This window comes from Dromaius novaehollandiae, chromosome 3, assembly GCF_036370855.1.
Source record: "Dromaius novaehollandiae isolate bDroNov1 chromosome 3, bDroNov1.hap1, whole genome shotgun sequence".
Lineage (NCBI taxonomy): Eukaryota > Metazoa > Chordata > Aves > Casuariiformes > Dromaiidae > Dromaius > Dromaius novaehollandiae.
The window spans coordinates 8205940-8229894 of NC_088100.1; the positions used below are offsets into that span (position 1 = coordinate 8205940).

General features: G+C 42.5%; 1 protein-coding gene across 6 annotated transcripts in view; it reads right to left on the minus strand.

The window, feature by feature from the left end:
- EVA1A (eva-1 homolog A, regulator of programmed cell death) overlaps positions 1-23955 on the minus strand; it is a 210713-nt gene that overhangs the window by 105401 nt on the left and 81357 nt on the right. For 4 of the 6 annotated variants that reach the window (XM_026092331.2, XM_026092332.2, XM_026092330.2 and 1 more), the window contains 2 exons: positions 17353-17505; positions 1550-1693 (listed from right to left, as the gene is read on the minus strand). In XM_026092331.2, coding sequence (XP_025948116.1) covers positions 1550-1693; positions 17353-17505 — 297 coding nt within the window. The remainder of the gene's footprint in view (positions 1-1549; positions 1694-17352; positions 17506-23955) is intronic. The other 2 variants (XM_026092334.2, XM_064508332.1) reach the window with 2 other exon arrangements.

Below are 23955 nucleotides of genomic sequence, written 5' to 3' on the forward strand. Positions count from 1 at the left end.
ACTTTGGGACCAGGACACCGGAATGAGACTGCATAGGTCCTCTTGGAAACACATCATGGGGCTCTGTTTGGTTTGTCCTTGGACTTCTAGCTATGGAGCTGTTGTTTTGCTGCATTGCCTTGGATTTCATCACATTTCCATGAGAATAAGCTTTTTTCCAGTCTCTTTATGAGAAAACTGACCTAACAACATGACATTCCTGGGTAGAAAATTCACAAGGCTTTGCACTAAGCCTGACTACTTCTTGCTGCATCATTTCAAACAAAAACAAACAAGCCAAGAAAAAAACTTCAACTTTCCTGCCACTCCTGCCAAAGGAAACAACAGCCAGGCAAGGGCTCATAGCTTCACGCTCCTGGATATCTCTCTCCCTGCTCTTCAAGGTGCTGCACATCAGCTATGCTATAGAAACTGCATATAGTAACTCCATCTCAAACACCATCTCTCAGATTCAGGATGCTGCAGTTAGGGACTGCCCCACAGATCTGATGCTGTCTGAGCATGCAGCCAGCACCTCTCCTGCTACAGGCTCAGCAGATTCAGAACAGCACCAGAATCTCCTCTTCCAGGCAGACACAGAAAGAAATGGGTAGTGTTTTAATGGGTCAGAATCCTTGCAACAGCTTTATAAGCAAATCCCTTGAGCAAATATTTGCAAATATATCAACTTCTGAAGCTACAAATGAGTGAATTTTCATCACTAGAGGAATCACAGAAATACAGAATGGTTGAGGTTGGAAGGGACCTTTGGAGATCACCTAGTCCAACCCCCTTGCTCAAACGGGGTCACCTAGAGCATGCTGCCCAGGATCGTGTCCAGACAGCTTTTGAATATCTCCAAAAATGGAGACAATATCTCCAAAGATAGAGGGAGAGAGATCTGACGTTGTTTTGATACCACAGAACTCAGAAAGGAACAATTTTTTCTGTGCTGCAAAATAGGATGACTAGTCAGGGAAGAGTACAATGTCTGCTTGACACTATGACCTATGCTCCCAACTGAGGACATATTACTTCAAAGTAACAGTATTTTGGTAAGAAAATAGATCAATGTTCACCTGAAGACTTTGGGGATGATTTTCTACTAATGCCCTGGATGAGTATGGATTGGTGTGTGTCTTATTTACCTGTACAAATGAAAGACAAACAGAACAAAGCAAAAAGGAGCCTATTGATAACCAAAACTTTGTTGCACGCAAATGAAGCAGCAGGACACTAACATTCAGGATGGAAGCATCCAAAATGGCTTCAGCTGCCAGATTTTGCTGCCTTGCAGAGGCAGTGTTCGATAAGTTAACAAAACATCATTTCCGTATTTTCTGATTTTTCTATCAAGCCAATGAGTAGAAAGAGAGTCAGAATTAAACCACTCAAGTGATTCACAGAGCTTTCCCACATGACCAAATAAGAATCACAATGAACTGCATAGCCTTCTGGAAGCTCAACAACTTTTTTTTGCACAGTTATAACCCTTGCCTTTCTTCACAGGCGGCTGTTCATCAAATACATACCCCAGTGACAGTTAAAGTAAGAGAATTTGGTGGCTCACCGCATGTGTAGATGACATTAAGATGCTTTCGGATGCCAGGGTAACAAGGATCTCCAAATTCATAGGTGCTGGCATATATGCTGCAACTTCTTTTCCCATGACAGCGCTTGATCATGAGTTGGAGAGCAGTAGCCGACTGACACTCTAAAAGGGAAAAAGGATACCTACTTCTGAATATTTGTCTATGCACATTAGACAGCTAGACTTATATGAGAGAGCAGAGACATGAGAGCAGATATGTAGTAGCTTTCCATGAATATTTCAAGATCTTTGTGCGCACATGGAAAGGTGTATCTGACTCTCAAACTCTTCTAATAATTGTAAATTGTAAAAGGAAATTACAGAAAAGAATAGCAAAGAATTAGAAGCTCCTCCTCATCAGTAGAAAGAAGGCTGTAAATAAAAGATGGCTTTTGTCAAAAGGAAAAGCCTATCCACAATAGTAATAATTCCTTCTTACCTGGTGTTTGTTCTATTAAGATCTCAAAGGTCTCTAAGAAACAGAGGTATCGACATCCTCATTTTCATTTTAACAGACAGAGAAACAGAGTCATAGAAAGAGAAGAGACTAACAACAGCAGATCAGTACAGGGCATGGAAAAAGACTCAGACCTCAGGAGTCTCCTTCCAGTGTATTCATCCAGAAAAGCCACAAGCCTCTCCATAAACTCAGAGACTGCCATATGAACAGAAAGTGCATGAACACTACAGTTACAATATTCACTTACAATATTCAAACCCTGCAGATTTATTTAGCTTTCTGATAATGCAATCTATCACAGTAACATGCAACATTATTAGCAAATTCCCACCTCATGGGTAGAAGGGAAATGAACATCGTGATCTTGTTTGGGGAAGGGGAAAACTCTAACTTGATTTGAGTGTCTTAGGTGGGGGGGTTTCCTGGTTTTGTTTGTTTATTTTGGGGAAGGGTAAAACTCAAATTTGGTTTGAGCATCTTAGGGTTTTCTTTTCCTGGTTTGTTTGTTTTGTTCCATTTTGAGAGGAAGAGATAGGGAGAGTCTGGGTACATTTTTAGGCTTTTTTTAGCCTTTGTTATGTTCAAGAAAGTTGTCCCATGTCTGTAGTGACCATCTCTAGCCCCATTCTGCTGACAGAGATGATCAGCGTCCCTGTCTGTCCTTAGAGCATGCTCTGTTTCTAAGTCTAATGAGGTCTAGGAGTTCAAATAACTATAATGTTACCAACTACTATCTGAGTAGGGATATTCTGCTAACTGTGTTTATCCCATGCAACTAGAAATGTCTAGCATATCAGGACTTTAGAATATGCAAAGCTGCAAAGGTAAATATTTTCCCAGGTATTATGTTATATCAGATTGTTTGCTACTGTTTTCTCAGATAAGGTGAAAATGATTTGTACAGGCAGCTCTTGAACTTTGAGGTGCTAGACTGATAGTTTGCATGCACTGTCTGACCAGGGCCAAGCACAAGAAGTTGACAAGAAGAATTGTCTTCAACATCAAGCAGTTGCTAAAAGCAGCAGGAAAGCTGTAGAGAAAGGCATAGAAACCCCTCTTGGTCAGTAACCAGGAGGCAGGGAAATGGAAAAGGAACCCTTAAAGGTATTGAATGCTAGAACCAGCACAACAAAAGCCATGACAGACACGGGAAAGCCACAGAAAACTAAGCCCAGAGGGCAACACGTCTTTATTCTCAAATCAAAGGCAGCATTTTATTTCACATGCTGCGAATCACAAAAGAACAGGGCCCCATGCGAGCATTTTCATGCTGAACCACCCAAACTTCCTTGGGGAATTTTTGATCCAGCGAGTGTTAGGGGTTCCAATGGAAACATCTGGCATGCAGCAATCCTGCTTTATTGTCTTTTTGTCAAATGTCCAGTTAAACTCATCAAATCTAAGCACTGCATAGGATTTCGTGGCAGGCGCCTATTCTTTTTATTTGTTATTGTTCTCACGCAAAACAGACTGCATTCCAAGGCTGTCTGCACTGCGGCCTCACCCCCTGGCACAGGAGCATGCTACCTCCGTGGGAGGGTGGAAAATTATCCATCCAGCTCCCATTACTGGTCCTGTGAGAGGCATGGCAAGGCTTTTGCATACATCGCCAGAGATGCTCGCCCTTTGGGACACTCCTCTTTTAAGAATAAGTGGTAACTAAGCCCAGACTCTGCCCTCCACCTTAATGAACTGGGTTGACTCTTCAGGTGAGAGACCTGTTGATTCAACACATAGAAAATGCTTCTAGCTGTTTTCTCTGTGATATATCCTCACACTAGTATCACCAGCATTTCTAGACATCTCCAGTCATGTCTTGGTATTGAAGGCTTCTGTCCTCCTGTGCAGTTCTGAGCAGGCTAAGATCTCCATCCACATGGACTTCAAAGGCTATCTCTGTACTAGGAGACCAAGCCGAGCTTGAACCCTGATACACCATTACCCACCTTGTATAAGCGTTACCATTTTCCTTAGTATGATTTTGCCCAGGCCAACTAGCATTGCTCCAGACAATGCACAGGAACAATATAACAGGGCTGTTCCTGACTACCAAATTGCAGGAGGCATCCCTGGATCTTTCAGGTGGAAGAAGTGGTCCCAGAGAGTTTAGCTGTATAGATATGTATAGATATGAGGCCAGTCAGCCCTAGGGCTGGGCAACAGTCTCTGGCTCGTCGTATTCACTAGTACAGACTAGCTAATGTGTACAGAACAGGTGAGCACAATCCAGAAGCTACTTTTATCAGGTAATAGTTACATCTCAATTTCTGTGGGAGAGGACAGCCTTGTCCATTCTACATACTGAAAACACGCCATACTGCCTACAGGTGGTCACGGGACAGTGCTCTAGCCCCTTCCTAGCCCCAGGTACCAGCGCAAATGTAGCTTGAGCTGTGACATCCAAGCACACAGCTTTTTCCATCTGCCAGAGCAAGTCTTATCCGCACAGTTCATATTTGTATCCTAACAGTGCCCAGGCCCAGCCTATGCTGTTTGGCCATGTGCACACTGGTAAATGAAACAGTGTCCTGGACCATTCCCTGGCCCTGAGGCCAACCGCTGAGGAACAACAGTGTTATTGAGCACTCTTATTCTTCAAAATAGACCACCTAGTGGGAATGGTCCCAGTCCTATAACCAGCCCCAAACCACCTCCTGGATTGCCTGGAGACTGGAGATTGTCTCCTGGATTGGAGAGTGTTAGTTAGCCCAAGGCAACTAACCATGCCATGGACCATGCTACAGTTTAACAGTATAGATGATCTGTTTCCAGTATCTGTGCCCAGGCCCTGGCACTGCTAGTTTACCAGCATACATGTGGCCTTAGGGCCATCTTCTCATGGCACGGACTGCACCTCCATATTCGCTTATCAAATATCAATGGTGAAATGCTCAACACTCCAATTGCAGGACACTCCAGCCCAAATCGCACTAGCCAGAATGAGCCAAGCACAGAACATACATGCTTCAATTTTGTATGCTTCAATTACAGATGAGCATGAAATCCCCTAACACAGGAAGTAAGGAACAGAGATTAAAACAAAACAAAATAAAACAAAAAAACTGTTTAACAAGGACTGGTTGCAAGCCTTAAGACTGAAAATGCATCCAGGACAAGAGCCACCTGTTGGGACTGCAGCCCATAAACCACAGAAAAATTTCATTGAAAGCAGTATCTGGAGGTTATCCAGTCCAACCTCCTGCTAAAAGCAGGGCCAGCTTTGAAGTTACATCAGGTTGCTCAGGAATTTGTCCAGGCAAGTTTTGAAAATCTCCGTAGATGAATATTCCACAGCCTCCCTGGGCACCTGTTCCAGGGCTAAACCACTCTCCAGGTGAAGAATTTTTTCCCTTGTATCTAATCAGATTTTCATTGCTGCAACTTGTGTTCATTGCTTCTTGGCTTTTTGCTGTGCCTTTCCAAGAAGAATCGTCTGCATAACCACCTTTTAAGCAGTAGAAGACAGCAATAAGATCCCCTCAAGCATCCTCTTCTCCAGGCTGAACAAATACAGCTCCTTCAGCCTCTCCCATATGCCATATGCTCTGGCCCCCTGACCAGCTTTGGTGGCCCTTCACTGGATTTGCTCCAGTTCATCAACATCTCTCTTGTGCTGGGGACCCCCAAACTGGACGTTCCACTACCTCAGATACAATCTCATTAGCACCAAATAATGAATAAAACTTTCCTTTGATCTGCTTGCTACATTCTTACTAATACAGTCCAGTATCTGCTGAACCTTCATTGCCACAAGAGCCTACTGATGATTCACGTTCAACTTTCCCCACAGGACACCTTGGTGTTTTTTCTGCAAAGCTGCTTTTCAGCTGGCCTCCAGCCTGTGCTATTGCAGGGCATTATCCAGGTGCAGGACTTTGCACTTGCCTTTTTGAACTTCATAAAGTTTCATAACGTTTCTCCAGCTTGTTGAGGTCCCTCTGAACGGCAGCCCTATCCACCAGTGTAACAACTGCCCTGTCCAATTTGGTATCACCCCCAAACTTGCTAAGGGAGCACTTCATCCCATCATCCAGGTCATTACTGAGGATGGTAAGCATTACTGACTGCTGAGGAATGTCACTTGTAACTGGCTGCCAGTTTGACTTCAGCATATCATTGTGGAGGTTTTTGTAGTACTCTATTTCCTCAGCTCTTGTGGCAAACAACCATAATTTGGGCAGGCCTTCACTGTTGCCACTTACCTCCAAACCCTAACTGTTGCCACTTACCTCCAAACCCTAATGAGCCCAAAATATCATGAATGAAAGAGTGGCAGAAAGTCATCTCACAAACCCAGGTTGCAAGACCTAGCTAAAGCCTACTGACAAGACCATGCTCCCACATGGCAAATCCAAATGCTGTTCTCATTTCTCCCACGGTAAGGCCTCAGCCATTCTCTTCAATTGCATCATATTCTCCCAGATTTATGCAAACAGCCCTGAAAAAAAGAAATGGATTCTGTGGCACAAAAATTGACAAAACACTCACTTGAAAGACTTGGTTCACAAAAGGGAATTTTCCCTTATTTTCCATCCATACAAGATCTAAGCAGAAATGGTTTGTGCATTCCCAGAACCAACAGGGCAAGCAGCCAGCAGTACTCTGAGGGAGGATATTGAAATTAGCTTGGTCTCTCCTTTTTTTTGTTTTTTTGACCTGTCAACCTGTCAGTCCTCCACATAACTCATTGAACTGAAAAATATAAGAGAGGCATCATAACCTCTGGATGGGACCATCTCCCTCATACACTTCAAAGGATTTGTGATAAGGAGGTCATTCAGCTGGATGTCAAAATGTCATATTCAAGCAACTCTGTTCCCTTGTTAACTAGCACTGAAGATGTCAGTAATACATCTGAGAGATGGCTCAGTGACAGATGAGGCTACAGTACCTCCATAAATCACAGAGTCACGATCATGACAATCAGAGCTTCAGAAGTGACGATACAGTCTTTTCTTTTACCCCATGTCTCAGGAGTATAAAAACACTCAACATCACTCATGTTGGCTGTTGTGCATGCAGATAATTTAACTTCCAAATGTAAACACATCCTAAGGGATCTGTGCTGGAAGCAGATCTTCAAGGATGTTAGCACATCTTCAGGAGGCAATTCCAGGTCAGAAAACTCCACCTGCCAGGCGCCCATTCCCAGAGCTCAGAAAGCCAAGGCAATGGAGGCTCTCATATCCATAAGCTATGCACTTAACCTCCCAGAAAGATGCAAGGAAACCAAGCCTACCAATGTGACAGGGCAGTGTTGAGCTGTGGTCCCCTGCAGCTGGCTAATTTCATATTTTCCAGGTCTTCACAAGTGGCACTCTCATTGGAGCCAGATGGCATGCTTATTTCGGGGAACATCTCCTTTCCTTTGCTGCTTTTTTGCTTTCTTGCTTGCTAAGTGCAAACTGTGCATGTTATATTAAATACCATACTGACAACAGTGACAAACAAGTGATCAAGTGTCAGAGATATGGGGAATAAGAACACTCGCAAATGCCAACACCTGTATCTGCTACCACTGACGTAACTACTGCTACTAAATGCCAATATCCTTTGAAAGCACACAGAGATCAAATCCCATAGCAGAGTATTAAAAAAATTTTAAGACTTCACAGATGATAGAGAACCCACTTACATAGGTTGGATCAGATTTACCCTCTACTTTTATTAGTGTTGAATTGCTTCAGTACACTGCTGAGGAGTAAATGTGAATTCTGGCTATGGTGAACCTTCTACATGTGAAAGTATTTAACGACATCAGCTGTGCTTTTGGAATACTGTATTTTAAACTAAAGTGTGGATCTGGGAGAACACTGATGTCAGCTTGTCTTATCCTCTTTACGCCTGCCCCCACCTTCTAAAAGTTGCACATCCTTCCAGTCTCGCTATTGCTGCAAGGTCTGCTTGAATTCCCTGTTGTGGGATCACTCCACAAACACTCACTGCTGGGCAGTTTCACTCCAGCTCTTACTCTAAGCCCTCAGTGGGTAATTCATCCTACCAGTTGTATTTAGTATTCTAGGACTCTTAGCCTGATATTCCTCCCTGATCTACTGTCTTCATCAGCCTAAGGGGAAGGATTTTACCAGCTGCAGTTTGCAGAGAGCACTGGCCTTAATCCTGGAATCAGTCTCAGTGATGTAATGTCCATATCATCAAGCTCACCACAATGAATGGGTTTTAGTCAGTTTAAAGCTGCTTCCCAGCATGAGTATTTCTTTATTACTCTTCCTGGTGAAAAAAACAAATTGAAAAAAACAATGTCTCTTAATCACATCCGTTACTCTGGTTATTCACTGTTACTTGTTTTTCCCCAACAAGGGTGACACATCTAAATCTCAAAGTCAAGCCCGACACTGCTGCTTTTGATTGCAGAAGCTATCTGGGATCAAAAGACTGTTTCCAAACTGTTTAAATTTTGCATTCCAGTAACTCTTAGATGCTCTACTGGAGATCACAGCCTCCTCCAAGGCAGCAGTAGTCACAAGTGCATCCACAAACAGATTTAGAAACCTGGTTTTGAGATAGGTGATTAATCCCATTGTTAAACTGGGCATATGCCAGATGCCCAAAAACATCTGTGCATTTGTTAGGCTCATGATCAGACTCACTTACTACATACGTGTTGAGCCTGCAAGGGCAGGTTCCTGTATTGCTGAGGCAGGCTTTCCAGAGCAAGCAAGACCATGTATACCTGAGTTATACAGGTTAACATGTTAGCATGTCCTAAGGCAGGCACACAGGGGTTTTCCACAGGCAGTGCATGTGACTAGAAAGGCAGCAGGGCATGGAGCATTCCCCAGTACCGACTGTTCTGTCAGACTAAAGAGAAAGCCATTTCTCCTCCTTCTTCGCAGACCTCAGGATCATAGCAGTGTTAGCTGGAAGGGACCTCTGGATATTATGTGGTCCGAACTTCAGCTCAGAGGAGTCTATGCGACACTAGATCAGCTCAGCTGTAGTACTGTCTAGTTAAGTCTCAGAAGCCATTCTGTGTAACTGTACTGTCCCTGTACTGTACTACCCTCCTAGGAAGTTTTTCCTAATATCCTACCTGAATCTCCCATGCCACAGCTTCAGGTTGTTGCCCTCATTTTACCATCTGACACTACAGAGCATCGTCTACTCTATAGTCTTTGTAATTACTATTCAAGCAGCTGGATGAGATCTCCCCAGCCTCCTCTGTGTCAGACCAAACAAATCCAGCTCCTCACCTTCTTGTAGGTCTTGTACTCCACATTGACATACCACAGCCTCTGCTGTACTCTCTCTCCAGTTTCTCAATATCCTTCTTGTATTGGGGGGACTGAAACAGCTAGCAACATACCAGTCAGTATTACCAAGCCTATTCCTGTTCCTGCCCTGGTAAATTCGCATCAGATCTATCTAGTTTCCATTACTAATCTTAACAGCCCCTATTGCAAATTAGTCCTGAATGTCCTTAGTTGACATAGGAATTATGTGTACTCCTGAAAAAAAAAAAAAATAGAGCCTGAGAAGAAACCTCCACCCATTGTCAGAGGAAGCACTCCAAGCCTGCATATTTAGCATACGAAGTGGTGCACTCCTTCTGCTTATTCAATGAACAAAGTTTTATTGTTCCTTCCCTTGAGAACCACATATATGCCAAGAAGTATGAGATCCTGCAGTATCAGAAGGACCAAATGATTGGCTGTAATAAAAGGCTTCAGAAAGAAAATCACTGCCTAAAACATTATTTCCAATGGTATATGTGAGGTATGTGATTAGGAACTGGAACATGACTGGTGGTGTCTGATCAAAAGATGGAATCTGTGGCACACTTTTGGTTCAGAGTAAAGGCATCAGGAACAGACCCACATCCCGAATTAAAACAGGCAGCAGAGTCCTAGCTTTCCTTGCTGTATTTCAAGGATCAAGTAAAAAGGATGAGCTAAGATAAATATTCCCTTGAGGGAATAAGATAAATATTCCAAACAAGTGACATCTCTAGGAGGGAACACCCTCCCAAGCAGAGGACACGATTTCTCTCCAAAACATGCAGCAGGATCTTTTGCTAAAGAATAAAGCAGGACAAGTTATGTTCTGAGAACTACAAAGTAGGGAGGACAGAATGAAACACAGAAGATGTGGAGGTCAAACAACTAACAAAAGAGAAATTCAGTTCCTGCAAAGAAACCTGACAGAGGTCTGAATCAGCACTGTGGTTATCTACTCCTTTGCCAAAAGAGAAAACAATCTTCAGCACAAGGGAAAGAAGGATGTAAGTAGGAGGAAAGTAATCCAGTCTTGCCAGTGAGATAAATGTCCTTCACGTATTACCTAGGAGTGATTCAAAACTGTCTCATTGTGCAAGAGGATCTCTATCATAAACAGGAGTGAAGGAAGTTTCCCTTCTGCTCTTGGACAGTTTCTCACGTATGTTAAGGATGCTCCATTAGCGGGGACTGATACAAAGTTCAGCTCCCTCATAAAGCAACAGACTTCAGAAAACCTACAAAGTAAATCTGTTACTTTTCCAAACGCAAAAAAACTTTCTTCAAGTAAAGAAATAAAAGACTAATTCCAAAAAAGAGATGGTTAAAAGCATTTCTGAGCTGTAAGTAGGGGCTCAGGAGAGTTTTTGCATATTAAGGCACTGGGCTGTGTAGAAGGGCTTGCTGGCAGCACTGGGGAAGCATTAATGCGGCTTTGGCCCACGCATTAGCTCTGGTCTCCCAAGCTCCCCAGCTGTAGCACGAGCAGCTTGTGCTATCCGATGCCGTGCAGGACAGCCTCAGAAGGATGCAGCAGAGAGATGCTACAGCACGGACTAACAGCTGGGAAAGTGAGAGACTGTGTGCACAAGCATGAGGAGTCCTGTTTCTGCATTCCCACTCTGCACTGTCCTCTGGGCAGCTGGCAGAGGTCACAGGATGCCTGGGCTTCATGCTCCATGACCAGGACGAGGGAAGCCTGCCTCCCTCAGTGCCACATCAGACCCTGCCTATCGTTTCCTTCTCTGTAAGCTTTATTGTTGGAGGGACTTTCTGTCTGGTTTATGCTTCTGCAGTGTCCGGTACTTCCGTATCATGCTGAGTTGGGTTTCTGGTATAAATTTCTATCATCATTACTACAAAGAGCAGGAGGGAACTTGGTGTTGGTGCAGCTGGATTTAACATCTATATCTTGTACAACGCTACTGGAAAAGGCTGGCTAAAAAAACTACATCCAAACGTTAAGAAGGGTGTGCTATGAAGGCCAATTTCACATTAAAAAGAACATTTTAATGAAAGAGAGAAAAATTACTCACCAAACACTTCATAAAACTTTGGAAACCTTAGCAGTGGGCCAGAAAAGAGAAAATGGTCTTAAAAGAAACTTTAATTACATCTAGAGACTGTGATTGAAGGATCAATTGCAGGCTTAATTGCAGATGCTATAGTTACATTTAGAAACACTTGGTTTATTAATGTGACCTCAGATCATCTTATCACTTTTGCATCTGGAACCAGAATTCATATAAAACATATGAGGCTCCAGTTTTGCAGAGGTTGACTCAGAGTGTGTAAAATTGAGCAAATGAATACCACTTTGCAAGTTTGGAGGGGCTAAAGTGAGAATCTGAGGACAGCTTCAAACTTGGCTCCAAGAAGTCTCAGAGAACAAAGAAGTTTTGGTCTGGCAGCAACAATAAAAATTTTATTATTTAATTTGCAGCAGAAAACGGTTGATTGTGAGCCATAAGGCATTCAAGATAAAAAGCAAAGAAGCTAACAGCTCTTGCTTCAGCCAGGGAAAGATATGGATGCTGCAGTTCAATGCATCTACTGCTGTATAAAGCCCCTGAATTCATCTGTCCTTCCAATTCACTACAGCCCCAAAAAAGCATTTTCCAGATTATGGGTACATTTCAACAGGTGCTGGTGCCTACATCTAGGCTGAAGCAAGGTCTAAACTTCCCGAACATGTGGGACTGGCCCACTTCTTTAAGAGACTAACCAGCTAACGCAACCTGCAAGTCACTTCTTGCCCTCGGTTACTAAAACAAAACACTGCGTGCGTGCAACGTCACAGGTTTCACATTACCTCCGTTTCTCAGGCTCAGCATTCACCATCATGGTAATTTTGTCTTATGCTCGATTGACATCTGAATTATTTTAAGAGGAATTTTATCAGTTCTGAACAAGTTACACTGGTTTTCATTCAGAGTAACTCCACGGAAATCAGTTGAGATGCTATGAATTTACATCTCTAAAGTTCTGCCCTTTTATTTTTTGGAGTATATTCTGTATTTCCTTTAACCGATAGCAGGGCAATAGGCGTCTTTTGTAAGATCACTTAAGCTGATCCTATTGAGGGTGATACAAACACCTATTTTATTTCCTCAAATAGCAATCGTGTATCATCACAGAGCTTGCTAGTGCTATTTAAATTGCTGCTATCAGAATTTTTATTTAGAACCATTTCAGGGGGGTTTATACTCTACTGTAAACTTTCTTTTTTTTAACCAAGTTAAACCTTGGCTTTGAAAAAGATTTTGTCCAGAAACAAATTCGAATGGATTTTCTTCATTAAAAAAGCCAATTGTGTGCACATGAAACCCCACAATTTTATATAAATCATTTTTATGACTCTATGGAATCCAACAATAGTTTGAGGTTTTTCAGAAACAGAGCTGTAAAGTGATTTTAATTACCTCCTGGCGTTTCGAAGCAAAAAGTGAAACAGGCAAACTATCTAAAACTGAAAAACAACCTTGTGAAAGCAGGCTTTGTCCCACTTTAACTTAGAGCTCTAAATGGGAATTTCATTTCCATTTAGATTTAATAAGGTATTATATGTGAATTAAACAGCAACTGATATTTACTTAGCCTTCAAACCTGGATAGTTGTGGGTTTTATTAAATATACACAGCTCAGCCGCTAAAAACATGTTCTTAATCATCAGTATTACACATAACAAAGGAGTTTCTCCACTGAATGCAAATCAAACCTAGACAGAGAGCGTCACACCTACACGAAAGCGCGCTCTGGAAGCCCGACGGGCACATTAAAGAAGAAAGTTGCAATCTGACTCCCTTCCCAGTGTGCTGCTCATCCCATCAGCAGCCGTATGGTGAAATCAGGCTGTAGCAAAAGAGCGTTTCCAGACACAAGTGCTTGGACCCGCTAAAGGACGGCCGTGTTATATGTCATTATTTGTTCAGCACAGATTTCATCGGATCCCCGCTTCTCCTCCTGCCACCCCCAGCCCCAGCTGCCTCCCTGTCAATGCCGGAGGCTAGTACCCATAGTTGTGCCAGCTCCACCATTTGGAGGCCTTCTGGGCTCCACACAGCACCAGCAAAAGGGGCTGGCTTTTTCTCTTTAATCCTTTTCCGTTTAGGCCACGGTTCCATGCTACGAATCCTTCCACTGCAAAACAGGCTTAAGAGATTCCTGTTGCCGCTCCTGCCAGCGGGAATTATTTCCACCCTCATCACCCCAATTCCCCACCTCATCTGTTGTCCTGATTCAGCTGCTTCTGACTCTATGCTCTTACCAAAAATCTGACATGCTTTAAATTAAAAAAAGTATACCTTCCCCCCAAAAATGTTTTTTTTTCTTTTTAGCATTTCACAGACCAAGTTTAGAGCACAGCGACAAACTTGTACTAACAGAAACGTAGAGTGGAAAATTTTTGTGGATGAAGAAAAGGAGGGGAGACAAGAATGAACGGACAGACGGGCAATAATCTCCTAAAACCAGTTTTCTGTTGGCAGGAACAGTAACATGTATCTGTGACCTAAAATGACTTTTTTTATTGCATGTATTTCATACTTATTCACACATGAAATCTGCTCACAAGAGACTACAAGAGTCTATTATTTATACAGTGTAATAGATATTTATGTGATAGACTGTGAAGGCTCTGGTTCAAGTCACATAGACATCTGCATTAAGAGGAGGAAATCAATACAAACGGGACTGAATGACTTTCTGGCCCTGCCTTAAAATGACAAATGCGAGGGAATCAGCATCTAAAGCACAGGCAACCTTTGCTGAACTCAATTCTCTGCTCTTACGTTATCAGATCCAATGAGCTAGACAGAACCACTGACCATCTGAGTTGCCTCAGGGCTCTGTAAACACATCCATTTTCTCTCTATAGAGACACAAGAGAGAACTCATATGTTAGATGACAAGGACATTTCACTTCTCAGTAGACTACTCAGCTCAGCCCACACACCATGACCTGAACATCAGCTTTGGAGCTAGAGTTCCCATGATCTTGTGCCGACTCTGAAACCAAGCCCAGAACCCTTCAACCCAGAGAAGGAGTGAAATTGCTTTGGGCTCTCTGTATGCTTGATGGAGAGAGACAGGGTCCTTGACAAGGAGACCCAGATCCAGACGTTAGAGGTGAGCTGGACATGTCCATCTCATTCCCTTTGGGGAGGCATAGCTGCTCTACAAATGTACACGTGAACGTGTCAGGTGCACTGAATGTGATCAAGGATATTGCTCTACTAAACAATAAGAAGGTAATTGTTTTACATCCAAGTTCCTCCTCCTTAGTCCCTTAATTAGATCATTACCTTGCATTTGGATACAAGTAAAAATGGCCACTTTTAAATTGGCTTCTCTCAGTATAAACAAGTCACTCAAAGAGATGAAAACAGAGGCAGCTGTGAACAGCATGATAAAAAGGCAAAGGACTCACTGGGCTGAGGGATATTAATGGTTTGTTGCTTGCAAATAACTCTTTCCCCAGAGACCTCCCTATGCCCTGCGTATTGCTGGCAGCAAAGTGGAAGCTTTATTAAGAGAGTTACAAATAAGGTCAAATTCCTATAGGAGCTTTACAGAGTTCCCAAGGCATTCAAGGAGGGTCCAGCTGTTTGCAGGGGTTTCCCATTACGGTCAGAGACACAAGTTTCAGCATGTTTCTGGTTAAAAGGGAATCCTGGCAGATTTTTTCTTTTAACACAACAGGGATAAGATGCAGTTATTCCCAACAACTTTCCCTTCTCAGAAGCTAAGGACATTAATATAGACATTAGAGAGAAAGCACGCATTCGGCATGGCATGGTGTATGAAGTCTTACTTAGGGATCCTACACTACTCACAAGCTTATGCAGGTGTTAAAGGGCTGCAAATGTTACAATACACAAAGAATGCAGATTAAATGATTTGTCCACTCACTTTGTGGCAGAGTTGGAAATGAATACAGTGCTCTACTAGGCCATCCCTCCTCCCCATCTTAGACCTCGGTTCTTTAAAAGTCTCACACGTAGAAGCTGTAGGTTTCTAAATGCAACGTAAATGTGCATTTTGTTCAAAAAAAATGGAAGAAAGTTTTCTGAACTGTTTTTCATTTTGAGAGGAAGAACAGATACCCTTCCCCACCTTTGGGGTAACCACGAGGAATTCTTCACTCAACAGTAACTCATGCTGACCAAATAAAAATAATCAGTGCAAACTTGTCCAGGACCCACTTCCCACAAAAAGGTCCTTTGTCAAGGCTCAGACTTGATACAAATCATCAGTCCCATGACATTCAAAGAGAATAAATCCTCCAGTGCAGAAAGCAGTTGGATTCTGCCTTACGGGAGCTGGATGCTGCCATGGAGTCTGAGTCATACAGTTAGATTCGTTAGATCAGCTCATTGCTAATGTTTGGGATCAAAGGCTGTCACAGGATGGTCCTCCCTGTATTGCAAGGCTGTGGAAACCTGCAGAGAAACGTTCTCTAACTAGAAAAAGCTTTGATTTTCAAGCCATGATGTTTTCACCTACTCCTGAAGGAACACAGTTGCCTCCTGGGCTAGGCAGGCCCACAGCAGCAATACATTTTCTGAAGCAGGCTCGGGGAACTCTGCACACCACTCCCATGATTACTAGTGGCAAAATGGAGTACACTGCCCCCCACTTCAGCACTGTAAATGTATGCATTTTCGCTGACTCGGGTTGCAGATGGATTCTGTACTGATTTTTCTTATTCAGAGCCAATACAGGAGTGATAACCACAGCTACTGACTCACCTCCCCTAATTGCATCATAAGAGCACTGTCCCATCAGATCATCTCACACAAAACAGATGTCCAACGACCAATTTTTTTAGCCTCAGTCCACAGCCTAAAACCCTACACTGGATTTCAGTGTAAAGCTACCTCAGCATTCCCACTGTTAGCTTGGCATTATAGTGTTCTGCATTGAACCTGCTCTTGTAACTAGTTTCCATTTAAGAGCTGACATAGAAGGAAGGCCCTGCCTCCTCCCAGCAGCAGACTGCGTGCCACACTGTAGGATGAGACACCTTATTTCCTTGGGCAAACATCATAATTTATAGACATCACAAGGGCAGTTTGAAACACTTGGGCATCCAAGCTCTTTAGATTGCATGGCACATGCAGCCTTGCTGTCATACTTCACAGCTTGTTCTCTTAGCTACAGTTTTGCTCTTGCAACTCCACTGCCTCCCACACCTTTTCTAATACCACATATCCTGTTCTCAGCTGGCATAAGTTTCAGGACTTTGCACCCAGGCAAGTAAGAGTAAAATTTTACTCTTTGTGGCTTTCATTCAAAGTGGAGAGTTCTGCTTCATGTGACCACTCAAAAAGCAGATCCCAACACCAGTACTTTGTCACCTGTAGATGTCTATTCCTGCACTCTCATGAAGGCCAAAGGAGCTCTCTGCTCGGGCATATGCTGGAAGCCCATCAAGTTTCACTGACTCAGCAAGTCACCACCTGGCAGCTGAACCACCACAGCCACCAGCATGCACACTCTCAGCCCATCCCAAATGTCACATAAAAGAAGCCTAAGCCAACTTGTCAAACATAGCTGTTTCAGCATCTGTTCTCTGGCAGTTGGGGACACTAGAAGCACATCCAGGAACAGACAACTCACCTCAGAAGACAGGAGGTAACTTTTTAAGCGACCGTGGCTCTCCTGCCATACGTCTGAACCACGAGACTGGGTAGGAGACTGAACTACTCGGCTGTGCTGCAAGCGCTGATTCTCGCAGCAACAAAACTCAGGCACTCACCATGCTGCACAAATAACTTGACTGGCCTGATTCCCCCTGTGGTTTCCTACTGACACCCATCATGTGCATATCATATTTCCAAGCAGTCACTTCACATGCTTCCATCTGAATAGTATGTAATTCCTTAAGGGTCTCAGAAGTTCAGAGCTCATGGTGGAGCTCACTGATGGGAAACAAGGTGCCACACATCAGCTGCATCACAGTAGCAGGTTGCATGTGCCAGTCCTGCTTTTCCTCGCCATGATCTGTGCCCGCACTACCATGATGGCAGTAAATGAAATTACCCTGCCCAGATCAGTGTGCTCTGTCAAAACATTCCCCTGCTTACCAATCATGGGCATCCCTAGGCTTTGGTATGGGCACTCCAGGCTGCCTCCTTGTGTCCTTCCAAAGATAGCAGAGTAAATGGCTATCACCATGCTCTTCTTACAGCTTAGCCTCAGCTTGTCATCTTCACAGGCTACTTTACTCTTGTATTCATCTGGAAGGAAACAAACACTTAATTATTCAGCTGATCCAGAGGTGGGTGCCCAGCGTGAAAGAAGCCTTATCACCACCCCATGGTGTGAGCTTGTCAGAGGCAGCAGTAATTCTTGGCATATGCCCAAACGTGCACATCTGCTGCCAGCAGAATCCCAGCCTTACAACTGCATTTGCTAGAACAGCAGTGAACATTTGCATTACACACTATCTTTATGGCATTGTCCACACATTTAATGATTTTTTTTAATCAAGCACATGTCAGATCCAGTAAATAGCCAATAATTTCGTTTTGCATACAAGTAAGTGAAGCCTGGCAATTGAGTGATTTCCTCATGGTTATATCAGAAGTCAGTGGAAGGTGAAGGTAAAGGCCCATCCTTAGGCATGTTCCCCATACAGAGATCAGTTCTTCATGTGCTAAGCATTTCAACTCCACAGCAGTTGGAATGTGAACATAATTACGCTCAATAGCTATTTTCACAAGGAGATCTCCCTTGGCAGACCCAACAGGAGCCGTACTAATTTTGTAAATGGTGGGAACTGCTTTTGCCTGTTGCAAATATAGATGTGCAAAACTGCTTTCAAGTGCAATGGATAGTCCAAGAACACAAAATATACTCTTGCTTTTGTAAGGCTGATGCAAACAGAACAGTCTCTCTGTTTACATCTGTCAAAGAGACTAGGCAGTTATTCCACAAGCAATCACATACCATTCCTTCTCTTTGCTATTATTGTTTGTATTATGGGAACCCCTAGAGGTCCCAGCTTAGAACAGGCCCTCCCCATGTATGTCTACCAACACACTACAGAAGATAAACTCCATTTGGAAGAGCTGAATCTAAATAGCTAAACATCTAGATGTGTGCATGAAAGAGACCAAGAAAACTGAAATGACTTGTCTACAATCATCCCAGCCAACCCAGCGCAGAGCCAGGAATAATAACTTCCAACTCCCCAGTCTCTGCAGAGCAACACTCCATTGGATCATGTTATTTACTGCTAGAGATGTAGCTAAGTCAAAGACTGCTCTCTAGCCTCAAAGACAATTGGCATAGCTCAGCTTGCATTCACACAGCTAAACCCTCCTCTTCCTCCCCATGGCAAGGTGCTGCATCTAAACCACTTAATGGGAGTGATTCCCAACCCCACGCAATCTCCCAAGCATGGTCAGTCATCGTCCAAAATACTGCTAACTGTCCCAGGTCAAAACTGCCACAGACCACACTAAAGACTACACAGCGTGGATAATCGTCAGCCAGTGCTTGGGGCTGTCCCTGCCCTGTATAGCTTACAGACATGACATTTGTGTCTCTGTGTCACTGGGTGCTCTGTATGTCTGCCATCACCAATATATAAAATCTGAGGACTTCTGCAAAGTCCATATGTATCAAACTACTCAGTATCAGTGAATACTAGCTAATAAGTACTTCATATTTAATACTTAAATCTTTATACCACAGCAGCTGGCACATAATGTGACATTTTTGATTGTACTGTAACTACAGGCTCAAGAATCATTTCTTCCTGGTTGGGAATTTTCCACCAAAGTAGAATCATAGAAGAGTTTAGTTTTGAAGACTCCTCAGCAGGTCATCTGGTGCAACTGCTGCTCAAAGCAGGGCAAAATTCTACATTAGATGAGATTTTTCAGGAGAAACTACGTGAAGAAACCAAGCATTACCTCTGAGGAAATCCAGGACAGGAACGTGCTGATTTAAAAGAAATGTCTTAGAGCAAATGACTTCTCATTCTCAACTTGAAAATTAATACTCAGAACTAAAAATATAGCCACCTCAAAACAGCCTATTACCTGGAGATCAGAAGAGTCACCTGGAATGTGGAAATCCTGGTCCAAATCCTCACAGTCCTTGCAAGAATCTTAACCCTAAACACCATTGATTCTGGTATGTGATCTTCCTTCTCCCTCTTCAGCCTTTTTCAAAAATTTTTAGGTCCCAGTTTTTATCTCACTGCAGAAACACTTTCACACCCCCAAAACATTTATGGAACAGGTAAAAACTTTCTCATTTATTCCCAATAGATGAAGACAGAATTAAGACCTAACTCATTCATGGGAGAAGCCATTTGGAGATCACACATCCCCGGGGAATATCTATAGTAATAAACCCGCGACCATCTGAGCATGTAAACGTGACGAGAAGCAGGAATAAAGTTCTTTTTAACATTAAAGTACATAGGGAGAGAGGAACCTCGTAGAGCTGTAAAGAATCAATCATCAGCCAAGGTGATCAATCAATCGATCACTCTAAGGATCAATTTTATGTGTAACTGTTTCAGTCACAATCACCATGAAGGCATCTGAATAACACACTGAATATACTAAGAGTTGTATCTTCATCTCTAATTTTCCTCCATAGGATTTTTTTTCTTCTGGGAGGGAAGTGGGGCCAAAGTTTTAGCCTAGGTATACAGTGTAAAACCTAACAGAGTATAACAGAACCTATTAAAGTATAAACAGTATCACTTAATCAAAGTTATGCTTATTAATCACAGGAACTGCAAGGACTACAAAAACGGCAAATAAGAACAGATGGTCAAAATGGAAAAAATAGACTTTTGTTGCTTAGAACACAATACGGATTCAAGCTAAAAGCACAAGGGTATAAAACTAGAATAGAACAAGCTATACAGAGTTAATGTTAAACTTATAACATGGGAAGAGAGAATATCTGTGACTGGCTAAAGTGGCTGAAATATGAAATAGTTGACTAACTTTAGAAAAAGACTAATTTTGAAGTCTCCAATGAGCAAGTTGCCAGGGTCCTCTGTGGAGATGTTATTTCTTACAAGGCACTAACTGAATTTCCTGTTCCAAATTGGTTATTATTAGTTACTTCTTCCAATTAACAAGTATAACTGATTGCTTAACCACATGCTCTATGGACCCATGTAAGGTCCTTAGAAAACTTTACTAAATTCTGTTGACTGTTCAAGTCAGACTTCATTATTTGGGAACTTCACTGTGAGTGTTGTATTTTGCTCCAAAAACTCTGTGATTCATGGCCACTCACACTTCTACTGAAAGCTGGTCCAGTAGTCATGAGACAATTGACAATAAATCTCTACCTCTACCATTTGCAGTTCTTACCCTTGGAGCTGCCCCAGGAAGTCATCAGGCAGATGGCTTGAAATACTATAGTGGGATGGTGAATCTGACTGCGTACTACTCGGGAACCAGTGCAGTTTGGGGGTGATGTGCTTTTGGCATGCTGTGGTGTGGCACCATCTGAAAAAGGTGCCACCTCTTCCCGGTCACTGAATTCTGCCCTAGGAAGCACCTATCGGAGCTGCCAGTTCTCAAGGTCATGAATATGTGTCCTGCTCTGGCCAAGTCCAAACTGGTTAAGACTGCAGTCCCCTGGGCTGCCAAAGATAAAATACCCATTTTTTAAAAAAGAAGAAAGAAGGGAAAAAAAAAGAAAGGATGAAGTATGCAGTACTATTGCAGACTCCCAAAAGGTTCCCTTAAGCTTGATCACTGGAGAACAGATGCTCTCAATGTTTCTGGGCAACCTGATAGAAATCTGGATAAACAAACAGATGGAAGGTGATGTTACAGAGGACACAAGTCCCTGAAAGTATTTTCTGCTTCATAGCATTGCCACCTCAGTCTTAGCCAGGATGAACTAAAGCCAGCTGTCTTTCATCCAGACACTGATGGCTTCCAGTCATTGGGCAATGCTAAGGACTGTGACTGATGTAAAGAAAATACGGAGCTAAGCATCATCCATATATTTACTGGTACTTCAACCCATAATACCCTTATGTAAATATTGAAAAGGACCGAGGCAGCGTAAGTGACATAAGTGAGCTGGGACCGGGAATGAATCCGCATTTTTCTCTCCCACTCTCCTAAGCAGAACTGGCCTCCAACAGATCAGTCACAATCTGGTCCTAAGCCTGCTATAACTGTTACAGTCTGGATATAATTCAGTCCAAATGCAAACATTTGTATTAGTGGGTTTCATGTTTCACCCTGAAAAATTAAACATGCTTAAATGGCCTAGGAAAGGTGGCAGTGATATTCAGCAAATGGCTTACTCAGCTGTAATCCCCCATGCAGTCATTTGTAGGGCAACAGAGATTTACCATGATTAAGATATTTGCTGAGGATAATATCCCTTTTATTACTGCCTGTTTTCAGAGACACTGGCTTAAATATAACTCAGTAGAGAGAAAGCAAGGAGGGAACAGCTGCAGGCTTTTGTAGACACGTTTTAAAGGTCGTTACATGACATGATTATAACATGGCTAGAACAATTGAGGGAAAACAATTATAAATGTTTCTAATGGAAAAATTGGCTCTCTCAAATAGCAAAGTGAACACGAAGAACCATTGTAATTACAGGATGTGTACAAGAACACTAATTTATTGAACTGTAGTAAATAAACTTAGCCAGCCCTTTAAGGACATTTTTGCATATGGTCCATGACAATTTTCTGAATGACCATGATCAGGAAGCTCAAAACAAAATGTCAGTTGGCTCAATCTCTGAAACATCTTAGAGATAAGAGCTTCTAAAAAGATTTTGCATCTAACAAAGTGATGGAAGGCCTTGATGCCAGAGATCTATCTCACCTAAAAATATTTTACAACAGAACTAGTTGAAAATTTTATGAACTTTTACTGATTACAATATGCATGGTTCACATAATCAGTGCACAGTTCAAAGAGCAGGAAAGACATGCAAAGACATCTGTCTTCCTCAAAAATCCTAAAAGACTTAAATCTGAGAAACAGGGATCTGAGCAAAGAGTGAGATTTTGTAGGACACAGAGATGATCTTGTCCACTTCCTTATCGCCTCAGGATTGTTTCCTACTTCTGTAGTTCACCTAGTTTACAATTGCTACCTTCATGAGACTGCATCCAAGACGCCTCTTCAGAACTGAAATGTTCTCCCTGCTAGGCAACAGCTTGTCTTCAGTTCAGTTTTTCCCTTGCTCTCCTTCATCCCAGCTCTGTTAGCTGTTCCACAAAGAACATTTCCTCTCTTGAAATTCACAACTTTTTACTATGGTCAGTCATTCCGCCAGCACTAGCCTTTTCCTTTAACTGATCAATGAATGTGTTTAACTGTTTTTAACCGTTAGGTGGTGGTTAGTGTTGGTCTATGAAATACAACATAGGGACAACTCCCTTTCTTATCCTACCACTCTCCAGAAGAGCAGTGGTCATGGCAGGCTCCTCTCCAGTACTGTGTGTCACTCTTTCTACCCACATCTCTTACTGTCCCCATCAGACTCCACCAGAGCAAGAGTATGTACAAATTTCTGCTTCTATTTACCCTTATTTCCTTAGTCATTTGTTTCTGTTAGTCTTTTGTTCCCAGATGAACACTGGTCTATCCTGAGGACAGCCAGACAGGAGAATTTGCCAAAAATTAGTCACAAAATTGAGGGAAGGGCAGGTTTGCAGAGAAAATACCAGTTCTTTACACAGACACATTTGTCAATACCTGGAAAATTTATCTGGAAAGCAAAAAAAAAAATTTTTTTTAAAGGGACTGATTTATGTGGCCAACCATTCACTTCATAATGGAAAAATTCCACCCTTTTTTAGCAAAACAAATCTCCTCCCCATGATGTATCTTAGAAGACGTAAACAAGCCAGAGTTCCCAGACTGGGGAGAATAATGTGAACCTGCAATACCAGAACTACAACACCCGGTGACCATTTCATCTCAAAACAGCATGAGCGTAGGTCAACATTCTTTTTGCTCCAATTAAATATTTTTCCATAAATTTAATTTTTCATATTAAAAAAAGAAAATGCTTTCAAAAACTCAACCTTACATCAGATAAGTTGTAACAGAAAAAAAAAAGATTTTCAGGAAAAAAAAGCTCCCCCCATCCCTGGCCCAGCATGTATCAGTCACATAACAGGTTTCTAGCATATATTCCTCCTAAAACACGAGAGCTATCAGATACTGATTAGCTGTAAAATTAAACAGTTGAGAGACAGAGTGGACCAAATGGCTCAAGTGCAACCTTTGAGTCACATGTTAAAATCCAGCAAACTTTCATAGAGACTGGAAGCCATCACCCAGTAATAAAGATGATCTCACATGTGATGAGATTTTGCTGGTTTCAGCCCATGTCTGGGCAGAAGAATATTTACACTGCAGAAGTCACCACCCAGCAACTTTTTGTGTTAGCCTAAACAGAAAACCAAAATAAGAGTTAACCATGGAAAGATGAACCCTTTACTACAGGTGTGGTCACTCCAGACCATGATTCACAGTGTCACAGAATGGTTGAGGTCAGAAGGGAACTCTGGAGATCATCTGGTCCAATTCCCCTACTTAGAGTAGGGTCAACCAGAGCAGGTTAGTCCAGTCAGGTTTCGAATATCTCTAAGGATGGAGATTCCACAACATCCCTGGGCAACTGCTCCAGTGTTCGTGTTGATCATGTGAGAGATGAGT